The sequence below is a fragment of the Choloepus didactylus genome, chromosome 13 (assembly GCF_015220235.1).
Source record: "Choloepus didactylus isolate mChoDid1 chromosome 13, mChoDid1.pri, whole genome shotgun sequence".
Lineage (NCBI taxonomy): Eukaryota > Metazoa > Chordata > Mammalia > Pilosa > Megalonychidae > Choloepus > Choloepus didactylus.
In genome coordinates, this window is record NC_051319.1 from 73,059,249 (window position 1) to 73,076,488 (window position 17,240).

General features: G+C 37.6%; 1 protein-coding gene across 2 annotated transcripts in view; it reads right to left on the reverse strand.

Moving 5' to 3' along the window:
* FNIP1 (folliculin interacting protein 1) overlaps positions 1-17,240 on the reverse strand; it is a 182,033-nt gene that overhangs the window by 75,156 nt on the left and 89,637 nt on the right. For both annotated transcript variants that reach the window (XM_037802246.1, XM_037802245.1), the window contains exon 2: positions 12,471-12,597. In XM_037802246.1, the coding sequence (XP_037658174.1) occupies positions 12,471-12,597 (127 nt within the window). The remainder of the gene's footprint in view (positions 1-12,470; positions 12,598-17,240) is intronic.

Genomic DNA, 17,240 nt, shown 5'->3' on the forward strand with positions numbered 1-17,240 from the left:
AAAATTAAAATAAAAATTGCAAGCCTAATAACAAACTTAAAAACGAGAATATATTTAATTCTATGGCATCTGTTCTTTCCCTCCCCAATTTCTCTACCTCACACCAATCCTACCATATTGTTAAGCTCTGCTTGTGTTAAGCTTTATAAATATGGAATCAGATTACATTCAATCTTCTAAAACTTTCTCTTTTTATTCAGCATTGTTTTTAATATCTGTACATTTTATATGTAGTGCTAATTTATTTTTCCACTGTGTTAAAATATTCAGTTCAGTGAATGAAAACTAATTCTCTGTTAGTTACATTTTACACATAAGTTTTTTAAGGATATGTTTTGTTTTTTCACTCATAGTCTTTTTATGAACACAAGGTTTTAATTTTAATTAGCAAAACTAATCAAGATTTCCTCTAAATTTAGTTCATCTACTTTTGATTCATATATTTTCTTATGTTTTCTTCTAAATTGTTAAAATTCAATTTTTCATATTTATGTCTAAAATTTTGTATATTTTGTGAATTGGGATCTGCCTGCATTTTCTTATACTTTGTCATTGATTTTTATTAAATAATTCACACTTTTTCTATGAAAAAAAAAAAAAAGGATTCAGAAACCAGCCTGAAGGAGCACCCACTGGCTAGATCGGGGATAACTTTACCATAAGAACAAATAATTGTATTAACCCCATAATCCACTGAAGAAAATAGAAGACCATAACTGTCTACTGATATAAACAAATAAATTGAAAGTTTGTTGAGGAACAGCATATTTACGTAGTTTCAGAATCCCTCCCCTGCGCTCCTCCCCCCAAAAAACATTACTAATGACAGAGGAAAAGTTTCTTTACAGTGGAGATGCTTGGTAAACAACACCTTAATCAAGTGATCATCAGTATCACTTGAATAGAATATAAACACTAATGGGACAAATCACAATCATATGCCACATGATAGGATTCAATGATAAGAACATGGTGTCATTTCTGTGATATTACATCCCAAGATGCATAACTTGAATCCTATTATAAAGAAATATCAGACAAATTCATATTGAGATACCTTCTGCAAAATAACTGCCATGTAATCTTCAAAAGTGTCAAAGTCATGAAAGTCAAAGAGAGACTAAAAACTTTTCCAGACTCAAAAAGCCTATAGAGACATGACAAATAAATGCAATGCAAGATTCTGAACTTGACCCTTCTGCTCTATGGGACAGATGTGTATGAACTCAGCCATGTTTTCTTTTGTAGCGTTACGGTTTTATTTTTTCACATTTAAATGTTTAATACACTTAGTTTATCCTGATGTACACTGTAAGATATGAACACATATTAATCTTTTTCCAAATGGTGATCCAATCATCCCAATACCATCTATTAATCTTTACTGATTTAAGATGATGTCTTATATCATACATGAAATTTTTTGTGGGTGCAGACCTGTTGTAGATGGGACCTTTTGATTAGGTTTTTTCCATGGATATGTGACCTACCCAATTCAAGGTGGGTCTTAATTCTTTACTGGAGCCCTTTAAGAGGGCTCAAGGAGAAAGGGAGAGCTTAGAAAGAAAATGCCCTGGGAGAAGCAAGAAGGACCCACAGAAACAGAGAACCATTCTGAAACCACGGCCCAGGAAAGAAGGACCAGCAGGCATCGCCATGTACCTTCCCATGTGACAGAGGAACCCTGGACGTCAGCAGTCTTTCTTCACAGAAGGCATCTTTCTCTTGATACCTTAATTTGGACATTTTCATGGCCTCAGAACTATAAATTTATAAACTAATAAGTCCCCATTGAAAAAGCCAACCCATTTCTGGTATATGGCATTTGCTAACAAGCTTTAGCAAACAAAAACACCATTTGAACTATAGAATTCACAATCTGGTTCCAGATACTACCCCACCCCACAAAAGCATAAGGTTAGCATTTTTATCTGGATAGCATTATTTTATAAATCAATTTAGAAAGAAATGACAACTTTATGATACTGAGTATTACCCAGGAATATATTTTGTCTTTCCATTTGTTCAAGTAAGCTTTTGTATTCCCTCAGGAGACTATTAAAGCTCTCCATATGTTTTAGTTTCCTAGTTGCTAAAACAAATACCATATAATGGGTTGGCTTAACAACAGGAATTTACTGGCTTACAGTTTCAGAAACAAGAAGGCTTGCTTCCTCCCAGGATTGGTATCTTCTGGCTGGTCAGCTATCACTGGAGTTCCTGGCTTTTCTGTCACCTGGCAATGCACATGGTGATATCTTCTTTCTCCTCTGCGTTTCACTGACTTCCAGCCTCTGGCTGTTCCCTGTGGCTTCTCCTTCTATTTCCAATTTCCTTTGCTCATAAGGACTTCAAGCCCTATTGGAGTAAGGCCCATTCTCCTTCAGTATTGGCACACCTTAACTAAAAACATGTTCAAAGGTCCTATTTACAAGTGGGTTTACACCCACAGGATCAGGGGTTGGGAACTGAACATACCTTTTGTGGACATGATTCAATCTCCAACTCCACACAGAGGTTTTGTTAAGATCATGCATAAGCACTTTATCATTTTAATTGCTCTTTTAAATGAGGTCTTCATTTCCTACATAGTTTCTAAATGGGAGCTATTTGTATATACTGAGGCTACTGATTTCTGTATATTTACTTTATATCTCACCATCTAACCAAATCCTGTGTTCCAAATTTTGTTTCATAATTAAGACTCAACTACACACTTAGCACCTGTATAGGGCTTCAGAAAGTACAAAACTCTGACACATTGTAATCTGTATTCACCTTTCTAAAGTTATGTAAATTTAGTGATGTACAACTTTATCGTTGCATATAACCAATGAAGGGTGAAACATGTGAATGAATATATAATTTCACTGGGAACTCACAAACTAGCATTGTATTATCACTGACCAAAAAACAATGTCTAGGAAAAAGCATAGTTTCATACAGACTGATCCTTCTGTCTGTATCAGTGCTCAAAGAAACCACATCTCAACATCTTTTACAAACCTGGAAAGTTCCTTTATTAGGATCATTTACTGTATTCACTTTAATCGGGTTTAATACCTCAATAGTCATTTTACATAGGAAATAATACAGCTAAAAAGCATACTTTCTGAGAAAGATATACATTTACTCAAATAATTTTAGTTCAGCATTTTAAGACATTATTTAGCCATGCAACATAATATGGCTTCTAAAATAAAATCGAAGTATTTATGTAGTTCATCATGCATTAAATTTAAAATGTAGTAAATACACAGCTCTAAATACATAATGTTTGCTTTGCATGAAAATACAAAAATGATTTCCTCATCCCTATATAGTGCTATCATGTTTGTCGTGGTTTGGAATTATGTACCCCAGAAAATTGTGTTCTTAAACTTAATCCATTCCTGTGAATGTGAACCTATTTTAAGTAGGACCTTTTGATGAAGTTATTTCAGTTAAGGTGTGACCAACTCAATCAGGATGGGTCTTAATTCTATTACAGGAATCTCTCATAAGCAGAATAAAATTCACAGAGAGAGAGAGAAAGCCAAAAGCAAGAAGCTTAAGGCTAACAGAACATGGACTATAAGGCAGAGGCCAGGAGGGGCTGCCATGTGCACTACCATGTGAGAGATGAACCTAAGTCCAAGGATCACCAGCAGCCAGCCCCAGAATGCCAGTCTTCAGGAAGAAAGCATCACCTTGATTTGAGTTTTTCTGAGACTCAAAACCATTAACTAATAAATTCCCACTGTTTAAGCCAGCCCATAGCACAGTTTTTGCTTCAGCAGCCAAGGAAACTAAAACAATGTTCTTCATATACAATCCTTTAGCTCAACCAAACACAGAAATTCTTTTCTGAAATACTGCCTTCTCTCTCTGGATTATAAATGATGACTATCTATTACTGTTACAAAAAACCTATCTGCCATGTGTCTTAGGCATTTAAAGGGACCTCAATAAGTATTTTATATGGCCATTTCTTAGTGCTGAATAGCTTCAAAGTAAACAGGTTTCGTTAATATAATTTTTTGAATCTTTATTGAGATTGTTCACATACCATACAACTATCCAAAGACACAAAGTGTACATCAATTGCCCATGGTACCATCACACAGCTGTGCATCCATCACCACAATTAATATTTTTTTCAATTTTTAGAATATTTTCATTACTCCAGAAAATAAATAAAGACAAAAAAAGGAAACTCAAATACTCCCATAACCTTAACCACCTTCCCCTCCATTACTGATTCATAGTTTTGGTATAGTACATTTGTTACTGTTGATAAAAGAATATTAAAATACTACTAATTGTAGTATATAGTTTGCAATAGGTATATATATATTTTTTCCTATATACCTCGCTATTATTAACTTCTAGTTACAGTGTCATACATTTGTTCTAGTTTGTGAGAGAGATTTCTAATATTTGTACAGTTAATCATGGACATTGTCCACCACAAGATTCACTGTTTCATACACTGCCATCTTTTAACTTGCAACTTTCCTTCTAGTGGCATAAGTGACTCCGAGCTTACCCTTTCCACCACCTTTACACACCTTTCAGCACTGTTATTTATTCTCACAACATGCTACCATCACGTCTGTCCATTTCCAAATGTTGAGGTTCACCCTAGCTAAACATTCTGCTCATAATAAGCAACTGCTCCCCATTTTTTAGCCTCATTCTATATCCTGGTAACTTATTTTTCATGTCTATGGGTTTACATATTATAATTAGTTCGTATCAGTGAGACCCTGCAATATTTGTCTTTATGTGTCCGTCTTATTTCACTCAATATAGTGCCCTCATGAATGTGGATCTGGCATCGTGGGACTCAGAGTATCTTCTTGAACAAAAGGGGGATGCAAAATGAGACGAAATAGTTTCGGTGGCTGAGAGATTTCAAATGGAGTCGAGAGGTCATTCTGGTGGACATTCTTATGCACTATATAGATAACACCTCTTAGGTTTTAATGTATTGGGCTATGGGGGAGGGGGTCTCGCGACTTGGATCCACAGGTTTTACTTACAGATTTTATGCTGTGTTCTTGGGCATTCCTCCCAATTCAGGTTGGTGTATGATGAGTGGATGGTCTCGTTTGTCCCCCTAGTTATTCTGGATTATTTACTAGTTGTTTCTGGTTTTTTGTAATTGTTCCAGGGGGACTACTTAGCTTCCACTCCTCTCTATGCCGCCATCTTGTCCCTCCTCTTAATGTATTGGAATAGCTAGAAGTAAATACTTGAAACTACCAAACTCCAACCCAGCAGTCTGGACTCCTGAAGACAATTATATAATAATGTAGATTACATGGGGGGACAGTGTGATTGTGAAGACCTTGTGGATCACACCCCCTTTATCTAGTGTATGGATGAGTAGAAAAATGGGGATAAAAACTAAAGGACAAATGGGGTGGGATGGGAGGATGATGTGGGTGTTCTTTTTTCACTTTTATTTTTTATTCTTGTTCTGGTTCTTTCTGATGTAAGGAAAATGTTCAGAGATAGACTGTGGTGATGAACGCATAACTATGTTATCATACTGTGGACAGTGGATTGTATACCATGGATGACTGTATGGTGTGAGAATGTATTTCAATAAAACTGAATTTAATAAAATATATATAGTGCCCTCAAGGTTTCTTCATCAACCCATTTTTTTAAAGACGGTTTTGTTCACACACCATACATTCCATCCTAAGTAAAAAATCATTGGTTCCCTGTATAGTCACGTATTTACATATTCAGCAACATCACCACTATCTATATAAGGACATCTTCATTTCCTCCACAAGGAAGGAGGATGAGTCAAAGAAGGCAGAGAGGCAAAAGAAAAAGAAAAAAGAGGGGAAAAAAACACAAAAAAACATGACAGCTAGAAAGCAACAAAAGGAAAGACAGCATTAACCTAAAGCAGAATAAAGAGTCAGACAACATCACCAATGCCAGGAGTCTCATACTCTTCCCTGATCCCAGCCACCCCCCATATGTATTTAGCTTTGGTATATTACCTTTGCTAAATTAAAGGAAGCATAATACAATGTTTCTGTTAATTATAGTCTGTAGTTTGCACTGATTGTATTTCCCCCCCAATCCCTCACCTTATTTTTAACACCTTGCAATGCTGACAGTCATTTGTTCCACCTCATGTAAAAACATATTTGTAACTTTTATTATAATCGTTGAGCACCCTAGGTTTCACTGAGTTACACAGTCCCAGTCTTTATCTTCTGTCTTTCGTTCTGGTGTTCCACATGGTCCTAACCTTCCGCTTTCAACCATACTCACAGTCATCTTTGTTCCATGTACTTACATTGCTGTGTTACCATCTCCCGAAACTGTTTTCCAAACCTCTCACTCCTGTCTTTTCCTTTCTGTCTGCAGTGCTTCCTTTAGTGTTTCCTGTAGAGCAGGTATCTTGTTCACAAACTCTCTCATTGTCTGTTTGTCAGAGAATATTTTAAACTCTCCCTCATATTTGAAGGACAGTTTTGCCAGATACAGGATTCTTGGTTGGCAGTTTTTCTCTTTCAGTATCTTAAATGTATCAACCCACTTCCTTCTTAAGCCTCCACGGTTTCTATTGAGAAATCCGCACATAGTCTTATCAAGCTTCCTTTGTATGTGATGGATGGCTTTTCTCTTGCTGCTTTCAGGATTCTCTCTTTGTCTTTGACTTTTGATAATCTGATTATTAAGTGTCTTAGCGTAGGCCTATTCAGACCTATAATGTTTGGGGTATGCTGCACTTCTTGGATCTGCAATTTTATGTCTTTCATAAGAGATGGGAAATTTTCGTTATTTCCTCTATTACTGCTTCTGCCCCCTTTCCTTTTCTTCTCCTTCTGGGACACCAATGACACATATTCCTGCATTTCATTTTGTCCTTAAGTTCCTGGAGATGTTGCTCATATTTTTCCATTCTTTCCTCTATCTGTTCTTTCATGTGTAGGCTTTCAGGTGCCTTGTTCTCCAGTTCCTGAGGGTTTTCTTTTGCCTCTTGAGATTTGCTGTTGTATGTTTCCATTGTGTCTTTCATCTCTTGTGTTGTGCCTTTCATTTCCATAGATTCTGCCAGTTGTTTTTTCGAACTTTTGATTTCCACCTTATGTAAGCCCAGTGTTTTCATTATATGCTTCATATCTTTTGCCATATCTTACCTAAACTTTTTGAATTGATTTAGTATTAGTTGTTTAAATTCCTGTATCACAGTTGCAGTGTAAGTTTGTTCCTTTGGGCGTAACTTCATTTTTCTTAGTGTAGGTTGTAGTTTTCTGTTGTCTGGGCATCTGATTTTCTTGGTTACCCCAATCAGGTTTTCCCAGTCCAGAACGGGCTCAGATCTCAGCAGGAGGCAATAGTATCACGTCTCCCTGAGGTTGTGTCTTAGAAGATTGGTACACCTGTGAGGCCTCAAGTCACTGTGCTTTTCCAAACCCAGCAGTTGGCACCTGTCAGCCTGTAGCTCCAGGCTGGTGTAAGGAGGTGTGGCCTGTGGCTGTTTTCCCTCAGGCTCTGGAATCTGGTTCTGAATGGAAGGCAGGTAGTAGAGCTGGGCCCCACCTCTTCCCTCCTGGGGAAAATAGACCCCATAGGGAGAGGCCATTAGCATTTGAATGGTCTCTCTCTGCCTGTGCTACCTCCACCCTTGTCTGGGTCAGAGTGCTAGAAACTGAAAATGGCTGAGGCTTTCTCCACTGAGCTGGAACAGGGACAGAAAGCCCCCTTCAGGGCCAGTCCGCGGCCACCCTCCAGCTCTCCAAAGTCAGTCATCACCAAAAGCCTCTGTCTGCTCACTGGGGGTTCATAGCTTGTATTGAGCAGTCCATATTTGTTAATTAAAACCCCAGTTGGAGCTCAGCTGAGCTGTATTCACTTGCTTGGAGAGAGCTGTCTCTAGCACCATGAGGCTTTGCACTCGGGCCATGGCGGGAGGGGTTTCCTGGCTTGGATCCGCAGTTTTTACTTACAGATTTTATGCTGCGATCTTGGGCATTCCTCCCAATTCAGGTTGGTAAATGAGTGGACAGTCACGTTCCCCCCGCCCCAAAGTTATTCTGGATTATTTACTAGTTGTTCCTGGTTGTTTTATTAGTTGTTCCAGGGGGAGTAACTAGCCTCTACTCCTCTCTATGCTGCCATCTTCTATATCCTCTCATTAATATAATTTTGATGCAACTAATTACACCCTAACTTAACGAGTGAGCCCAAGTAGGGTCTACTCCTACTTGACAACTTTCAAATGAAGTTATCTTCAGACATAATCCTTAAGTTAGATTCAGGCTAATTTTTAAATTACCTAAGAAAATTACAGCTGTTTCCAAATGAGAAAACAATAATTTCTTCTTGGTAAAGGTAACAAAGTAAAGCAATGTGGTAGGTCTCACTCCCCAAAGCTTGTCTCTCCATTTGTAATCCATGATGATATTACTTTCTCAACAGTAAGATAGAAATTTTTTTCAATATACTTTTTGGTAAATTATGTGGCCAAAATAACATTTATAATCCGCATTGTCCCTTGCAGGTTTTTCTGAACTGAGAGGAAGGACATGAGAAGTGACTTCAACATTCTATTTTGTCAAAATAGAATGCTGTTGGGCAAAGACAGCAAAGCTGAACAATTTACATTCATCCAGCAAACTGTTAACACATAAACTATTTTCTGATTATATACAGACCCAAAATATTGTATAAGGTTAGACATATCATTTACATCACACACAGTCCTTCTTTGCCTATATAGAACCCACATGATCCCATGTTCTAAGAGTACAGTATACAGTAATATAAAAAAAAAAATGCCATTTAAAGATTCAAACTACTTTCACTTAGAGGAAAACAAAAAGTATTTCAACATGTTCTGTGGTACTCAAAATAAACTGAAATCTTCATGAAAGTAATGACAGAATTTTGATAATAAGTTTCCTAAGAATAAATACAATTGATTAAAAAACGTCCTGAGAACTTATCACATGAGAGGCAGGAAATGAAGGTGAGTAACAGGACAATTGTTTGTTTGTTTTAATCTAGTAAAAAACAGAAATATAGCTATGACACAGAAGTCCATTAAAGACTACGAGTAAAGAACTCTGATGGAAGAGAGAAGATATTTAGCTAGAGGAATTAGAAACGATTCATGAAGTTACCATGAAATGAACTTTGAAGGAGGATACATTTTCAACTAGGGAGATAGCACACAGGATAAGGACACAGAAAACAAGGGACTGCAAGTATTTGAGGCTGTTTAAGTCTAGAGAAAGTTCAAAAAGAAGAGTGGGCTTACAATAAATTGCAGAAGGATGAGAAATGAATAGAAGGCATGAGAATAGAGCCAGGAGACAGATTATTCAAAGAGAAGGGGACTGAGAATAAGAGAGGAGAGATACTAAGAACAGACACTGAAGAGAATGAGAAAAGATACTGAAAAGTGACCTAGATAGAGAGGAGAGAGAGACACACACACACAAGAGAAGAGATCGAGAGATACCAAGATACATCATGGATACAGACTGAGAGGGACAAAGAAGGCCAAAAAAGAAAGAGGAAAGGTAGACAAAGTCATGAGGAACAAAGTCAAAGAATAATTATTTTGTTGATGTTGAGGTAGAGAGCCTTTGTAAATGCTTGCAGGCAAAAGAAAAAAGGTAACTGAGAGGGAAGAAAGAAGACAATAGCAAGAGAGAAGACATATGAAGCATACCAGATAAGCTTCAGGCAGGGAACAAGAGACAGCATGAGTCAAGACTTACAAAGCTGTTTAGGATGAAAACAAATGATAAGGAAACACACAATGAATATCATTAATCAAGATAAACAGTAAGGAAGGAGAGGTTATATGTTGTAAGTCAATGTGACACTATGAAGCATAAAGAAAAGCATCAGTAAATATTTGCTGAAAAAAAAATAATTGAAAGAGTATATTGATTAACCAATAAACACCACCTGTCAGGTTCAGCTTAATTCTGCTGAGCATTTTATTAACACCTTAAATATAGAAAACTGTTTATCATGCTTGCAGCAAATAGCTTTAGATTTCAACCAACCGCTTGACTGTCTCCAATACAAAAACTCAGGCATCTTAAACACAATTGTATACAAATATAAACTCTTAATGTTCCCATCCATCCACTCAACTATTCAAATCAAAATAGTGGATTCATCAAACACTTTCCTTCTCCTTCATCCCCTACATCCAACCAGTCTCCACATAGCAGCCAGTATTCTTTCAACATGTAAACCAGATCCCTTCAATGGCTTCCCTCTGTATTTAGGATAAAATCCAAATTTCTAACCTAGACACCAATAAGGCCCTTCATGTTCTGGCTCCTGTCCTATCTCTCCAACTTTGTCTCTAGCCACTCTGCATTTTACTTACTATTACACACTGATACTGGTCTTCTTTTAGTTCCTTGAATTCACCAAGCTCCTAAGTCATTTTGTAGATTGCATTTGCTGGTCCTACTAACAGGAATATTCTTCCTCAATTCCATGCCCTCAATTACTTGAGCTCTCATCTTAAATTCTGCTTACTCAGTGAGACCTTCTTTAATACATCACACCCAAATCAATAAAAACTGGGTCCCTTCCTGTTAGCATCTCACTGGCATTGTGTGTGTATCCTTCACAGCAGTTAATCACAATTTGGAATTATTTACGTTTGTATATATCTGTGTATTATTTGTTCAATGTCTACTTCCCCAAATACACTGAGGCCATCTAAGGTACAGAGACTATTAAATCTCCAAGGACCTAGTATTTTGTAGACAGTTATTTGCACAATTGCTTACATTTCTGCAATGCTTTTTTCTCATAAGACTGTGTTCTAGTTTGCTAATGCTGCCAGAATGCAAAACACCAGAAATGGAATGGCTTCTATAAAGCAGGGTTTATTTGGTTACACAATTACAGTCATAAAGTATCCAAGGTAAGTCATCAGCAATCAGGTGCCTTCAGCGGAGGATGGCCAATGGCTTCCGTAAACCTGTTAGCTGGGAAGGCACGTGGCTGGCATCTGCTCCAAAGTTCTGGTTTCAAAATGGCTTTCTCCCAGGACGTTCCTCTCTAGGCTGTAGCTACTCTCCAAAATGTCATTCTCAGTTGCTCTTGGGGCGTTGGTCCTCTCTTAGCTTCTCCGGAGCAAAGTCTGCTTTCCACGGCTGTCTTCAAAATGTCTCTGTAAACTGCAGTTCCTGTCTCAGCTCCCGTGCATTCTTCAAAATGCCCCTCTTGGCTGTAGCAAGCTCACTCCTTCTGTCTGATCTTATATAGTGCTCCAGTGAACTAATCAAGGCCCATGCCAAATGGGTGGGGCCACACCTCCATGGAAACTATCCAATTAGAGTCATCACCCACAGTTGGGTGGGTCACATCTCCATGGAAACACTCAAAGAATTATAGTCTAATCAACACTGATACATCTGCCCACACAAGATTACATCAAAGACAATGGCGTTTTGGGGTACATAATACATTCAGATTGGTACAGACTGTATAGTTTTCAGAGAATAAGCTATCTAAAAAAAAAAAAAAAAAAAAAAAACACAGCATCTGGAAAATCAGTAAATATGTTACTAAGTAGAGGATTTCGTAAAACCTAGCAATCAAAGTAGCTCAAAAATTATTCAGATGCCTTTATATGTAGTGGAGACTAAGTACACACTTATAAATAATACCACAGAATATGGCCAATATATTAAAATACTTCTCACAATCTCAAATACTAATACTCAATCCCAAAGAAATATCTGTTTAGTCCTACTGATAGGAAAATCTTTCCCAATAGTACTTTGTTTTCAGTTGTTAACAGTAATGTCAGTGAAAGCTATCAATTTAGGGGAGGTTGGGAAAAACATAATTCCAGGCTTCCATTTCCAGATTACATGTCCAGGAGACTGAGTCTCCATGCTTGAAAGTGTAATGGTGCAGCAGCAAAAACAACCCCAATCACAGATAAGCGCTAGGTTTCCTTAGTTAAGCAAGTGAATGTCCATGTACTACTGCTAAGCTGGTCAGAGAATTATTTCAAAATCTGTATTTGAACATTTACAGAACAGATGTTCTTGTTCCTACTGTAAAGGAGGGGGGGAAATAATGGAATAAAATCTAGATAGAGACTAAACTTGCTTTGTACCATCAGGCAAAGAATTTCACCTTTCGAGGTCTCATTTTCTACAACTTTAAGAAAAAAGGCATGGAAGAGACCCCCAAAAGGATTCTTCTAAGTGCTAGTCATCTCATAAAACAATCAGATAAGGAAACAAATGTCAAAATAAACTGATTTTTGGAGCTAGACTGGTAATGAGTAATAAGCGTAATTTTTTAGTCTCTTAAGAGCAGGATTCGGAATTTTAAAACAACAATGTAAACAGGTTCTGTATTTTCAAATAAAAGAACCATAACTGAAATTTTATTCATTCATTCTTGAATTATTAAAATGGTACACACTAAATTTCAACCAAACCAATAATGATGCTCACCGATACTGATATGTCCTCAGTTTTTCTCTTGGCACTGGAGTCAAACAAGACATTTCTTCCTCGTCTTTCACAATCTTGATAAACGATCAGTCGAATTTGGCTTGGATCAAACTCTGGCAAAGGCCAACTTAAAAAAAAAAATCCATTAGAGTTACTGTAATAAATATTACACATATATTCTTAGAAATAAAACTATACAATAAAACCTAAATTGTATTATTGGTGAAAAATACATAGCAGACCTTTATATAAAATATTACCAATTAGTTTCAGGGCTTAAAAGTGAAACAGCTGTGACATTTTAGGTTAAAAAATAAAAACTAAAGTTGCAGCAAGCATCACTTAGTATATATAAAATAGAGTCATTCACATGAATCTAAAAATAGCTAATAAACATATTTAACTGGTGACACTTAACATTATGGAAATACTTAGTGATTTCACAGCATGGATCTACAAGACATCATCATAAGATTAACCCATATCTTCAAATAGTTTTGGAACCATTTCTTCAACATGTAATGTTAAAGAAACAATTTTCAGTTTAACAGCAGCTAAGCACTTATAAAACAGTAACAAGAAAGTGATGAACAACCAAGAGATAAGGGAACTCTCATATACCTGCTTTTGGAATATAAAGTTCAGTTTTTGTTATAATACTAAATAGTCAAAATATAGTGAAATTGAAGTTTACTCCAAAATAATTTACCAGTATACAAGAATGTTTTTAGCAGCACTGTTCATAATAGCTAAAAACTGGAAACAATTCAAATGTACGTCAACAGTGGAATGGGTAAATACCTGATGGTATATTTTATGAAATGCTACACAACAAAGGCAATAAATAAACTACAGCTATGGGCAACAACATGGATGGACCATAAGCACAAGACTGACACTGACACACACACATTCACAAATAGCTACTTTATTTTTACATTTATATAAAAATGTAAAATAGGCAATGTTTTGTCTAAAGACACACACTTAGTTTTTAAAACCATAAGGAAAACAAAGGAGTGAAGGCCCCAAAATTTGGAGAAGAGTTACCTCTTGGGGTAAGGGAAGAGACATATGGGGTTGTGGATTAGGGTACTGATTATGATCCATTTTTTAACTTGGGTTGTATCTGCATGGATTTTCACTTTACAGTACAGAAAGAAAACCACATCTGTTTTACGTACTTTGCTATATGTATTATATTTCATAATTAAAAGGATTAATAGGGGAGATAATATGGGGAGGAGAGAGAAAGGGAGAAAACACTGAACTGTAAGGTGGGGATACTAGTCTATGGTAAACTGAACACATCACAAATGACAGGACAGTAACTAAGACATGGGATAACTGTCATTCCACGAGCAGTTTGTCATCAGCCAAATCAGGTTGAATCCCCAATTCCTCACAACTCATCCATGCACAGTTCGTGACTGGGCTTCTTTATTTCCTTAAGAGAACCTTAACCCTAACTCTATCAATGCATGTGAAACTACCCATAACTGGCAACATAATACAACTGCATTCCAAATTCTTCACAAAAAATATAACTTTAATTTTTCTTCTATCTAATCCTTAGCAACAGTCTGAGTGTTAGAAATTGATGAAAAACTAGATATTCAAACCAAACCAGAGATAATCCTTAGAACACACTGTTTTGCTTCCCACTGAACTGCTTTTACTAAAACTGTGCTTTGATGTTATATAAAGGAAACTAGGATGAAAATCAGGAAAGTGGTCTCATGGAAACCAAGAAAGAAAAGTTTTAGAGGAGAAGAAGAAATGATCTTAGATACCATGGAAGTCACTAAAAACATCCACTAGCTTTAGAAACAAAGTCATTGGTGACTCTGGCAAGGACAGTTCTGAAGAATGAGTATAAAGGTCAGACTACAGTGGACTGAAGAATGGGTGAGAGCTGAGAAAACAGTGAGTTTAAGACTACTCTTAAGGAAAGAGAGAAAATGAATCATAAAATAGAATGAAAAGTTTTTTGTTATTAAGAAAGGACACATCTGAACATGTTTACAAATTCATTACAAAGAATTTGAGGCAGATGGGGAGACGGTGACTGATAAAGACAGTCTTTCAAGAAAGTAGAGGATATATATCACAAGTGAAAGGATTAGGCTCAAACAGAAGAAAGTATAACTCTTGCAATGGGATGGAAGCAAAGGAGGCAAAGATGGACATGGCTGCAGAGATTTAAAAGAATTCATGCCAAAGAGTTCTATTTTTATTTATTTATTTATTTTTGTAAAATAGGTGAGGGATATAAGGGAAAGGTGGTAAGATGTGGGGATAGCAGGGAATTAAAAAAACAAACAACAACAACAAAAAACAGAGGCTGCAGGAAATGAAAATATACTGACTGGGAAACATAAGATTCCTGGAAAATGCTGTAAGTCTACTTAAGGATGAAGACTATTAATTCATACTGGCAACAAACTATACATTACACGATTTGCTCTAGGAGGCACTCCTGTATTTGAATTTGGATCAGTCTAAGTAACAGTAGGGATTTTGACAGATGGGACAGAGGGTAAAGAAGTAGAAAATTGACAAGAATACAGCTGAAATGATGGATGGCAGAATCCAATCTTGTCAGGGAAGGCCTTCACTAGCAGATCAGAAGAAACTGAAAAAGGTATAGTCAAGTGCTGAAGTGACAAAAAAGAGGTAAACTGGGGGAAAGGGGAGGTGGTGAGGGAGACAAGGGATGGGAGGTTATAATCATAGAGTAGAATAGTATAATTTAATATATTAGATGAAGACCAGTTCATTCATTCATTCACTATATGTGAAGCACCAGTCAGGGCAAGGGAAGAAAATCTGCTCTGGAAGCAACAGACAGGAGCAACTAAGTAAAGAACTAAATGAGCATGGTAATTTCAGAGAAATGGCAGATGAAGTAAATCAAAACAGGGAGGGAACTGTACAGACTGTGATGGAAGGTGGTGATGTGTGTGAGTTCAGGAGATATATTCAATTTTTTTTTAAGTGCCAAATGGAAAAATCTTCTGGAGAGGATGAATGTTGGGCTTTGCTGGATATGAAGCATTCTACTAATTCTTTAATGAGCACCCCATCCCTCATCACACTGGCCCAAATCCCTATGATCTCCAAAACATACAAAGAATAAAGTCCAAATACCTGTGCTTGGATATAATGCTCTTCATAATGTGGCCTGATCTGCCTTTCCAAACTCACTTCCATGTTACCCATGGAACACTGATCTCACTGATCTCAAACATGCCAGGACACACCAGACTATATCATAGTTCCATACCTTTGTACAAGCTATTTCTTCTATGTGAAATATCCTCAACCTCTCTAGAAAACTCCTCTCCATTCTTATAAAGGGTTAGCTCAAATGTCACCTCCTCTGGGAAGCCTGTACGGACTCCTTCAGGCAGAATTAGTTGACAACTTCTGGGATTAGGTGTACCTAAGATTATAGCTCCAATAGTATTTTCCACACTGGACTTCATCGGTTTACGTGTCTATTTCCTCCACTACTCAGAAAGCTCCCTGAGGGCAAAGCTTATTCATCTTTGCATCTCCTCCCAAGCACAGTGAATGAATAAAACTGCATATCCCCAAGTAAAAGTAACACTAGAGGCATTAAATATTTCACAAAAAATATTAAACTGTCATATTCCACCATCAGGCGGACAACTGGAAAAATCAAACAGACAAAACTTCATTAAAAATTTAAAAGGACTGTGGGAAGATGGCAGAGTAGAAAGCTCCAGGAATCAGTCCCTCCACCAAAACGACTATTGAACTGGCAGTAACTATCTGAATCAACCACTTTGAAACTCCCAGAGTCCAGGGGAACACTATGCAGCACCCAGGGAAGAGGAAGAGGAAAGGGCTGGTAAGCTGTAATAAAGACTGGTGAGTTTCATCCTCCCTGCAGCAGCTACCATCTCCTTTCCCCAGCCTCATGGCAGGCAGCAGTAGGGAATGGAACTCCAGCTCCTGGCACAGACTGCTAGTGCCAGGGTGGGACATAAAGGACTAGTCCGCTAAACTCCAAGAATGTGTGTTCTGATCCCAGACCTCTATCTTTGATCTCCTACTTCAAATTTCTGGGTGCCCCCACCGAAGGCAGCCATTGTTCCAACCCTATGGGGCAAAGGCAGCAGAGGAATCTTAAAATAATAAATCTTAAAAGAGCTGAAGGAGGACATTAACAGGCAAGTGCTGAATTAAGAAAACTGAGCCATAGAGGAAGCTCCTGGTGCCCTTGCTGGCTCCTTCCCTATCCCAATCCCCTCCACAACTCAGGGTGGGGCCAGCTTGAGCTCCTGTTGTGGGTCTAGAGGGAACAGAGTAACCCTGTGTGCGTGTGGGGTGCACATATGCCAGTGCCAACCTATTGTGTGGAAGTCTGACAGATTGAGTTTGGGAATTCATCTCAGGCTTGCCCTTCCAGAGTTCCTCCCCTGAGGTCAAAGAAGGCACCTGCAGACATCTTGGACAGTGTGAGAAACAATTAAGTTGAAATGACTGGCAAAGGAGTACATTAAGGCACTCAAATGAGCACCCAAGAGGAGGAGTAGGCCTGTTCCAAAGACAATAGAGGGGGCTTTCATTCAAATTCCTGTGGACAATAAGCAGGGAATTCCTGTGGCCTCTAGCAAGCACAGGCCAAGGAATAAAGCAGGTTCCATGGCTCCAGCTCCATGCAGTCTCAGATGAGACAGGACCCTGCATTTCCCATTTGCCTCCAGCTGATCTGCTTGATATGAGGGCTAAAGATGTGAA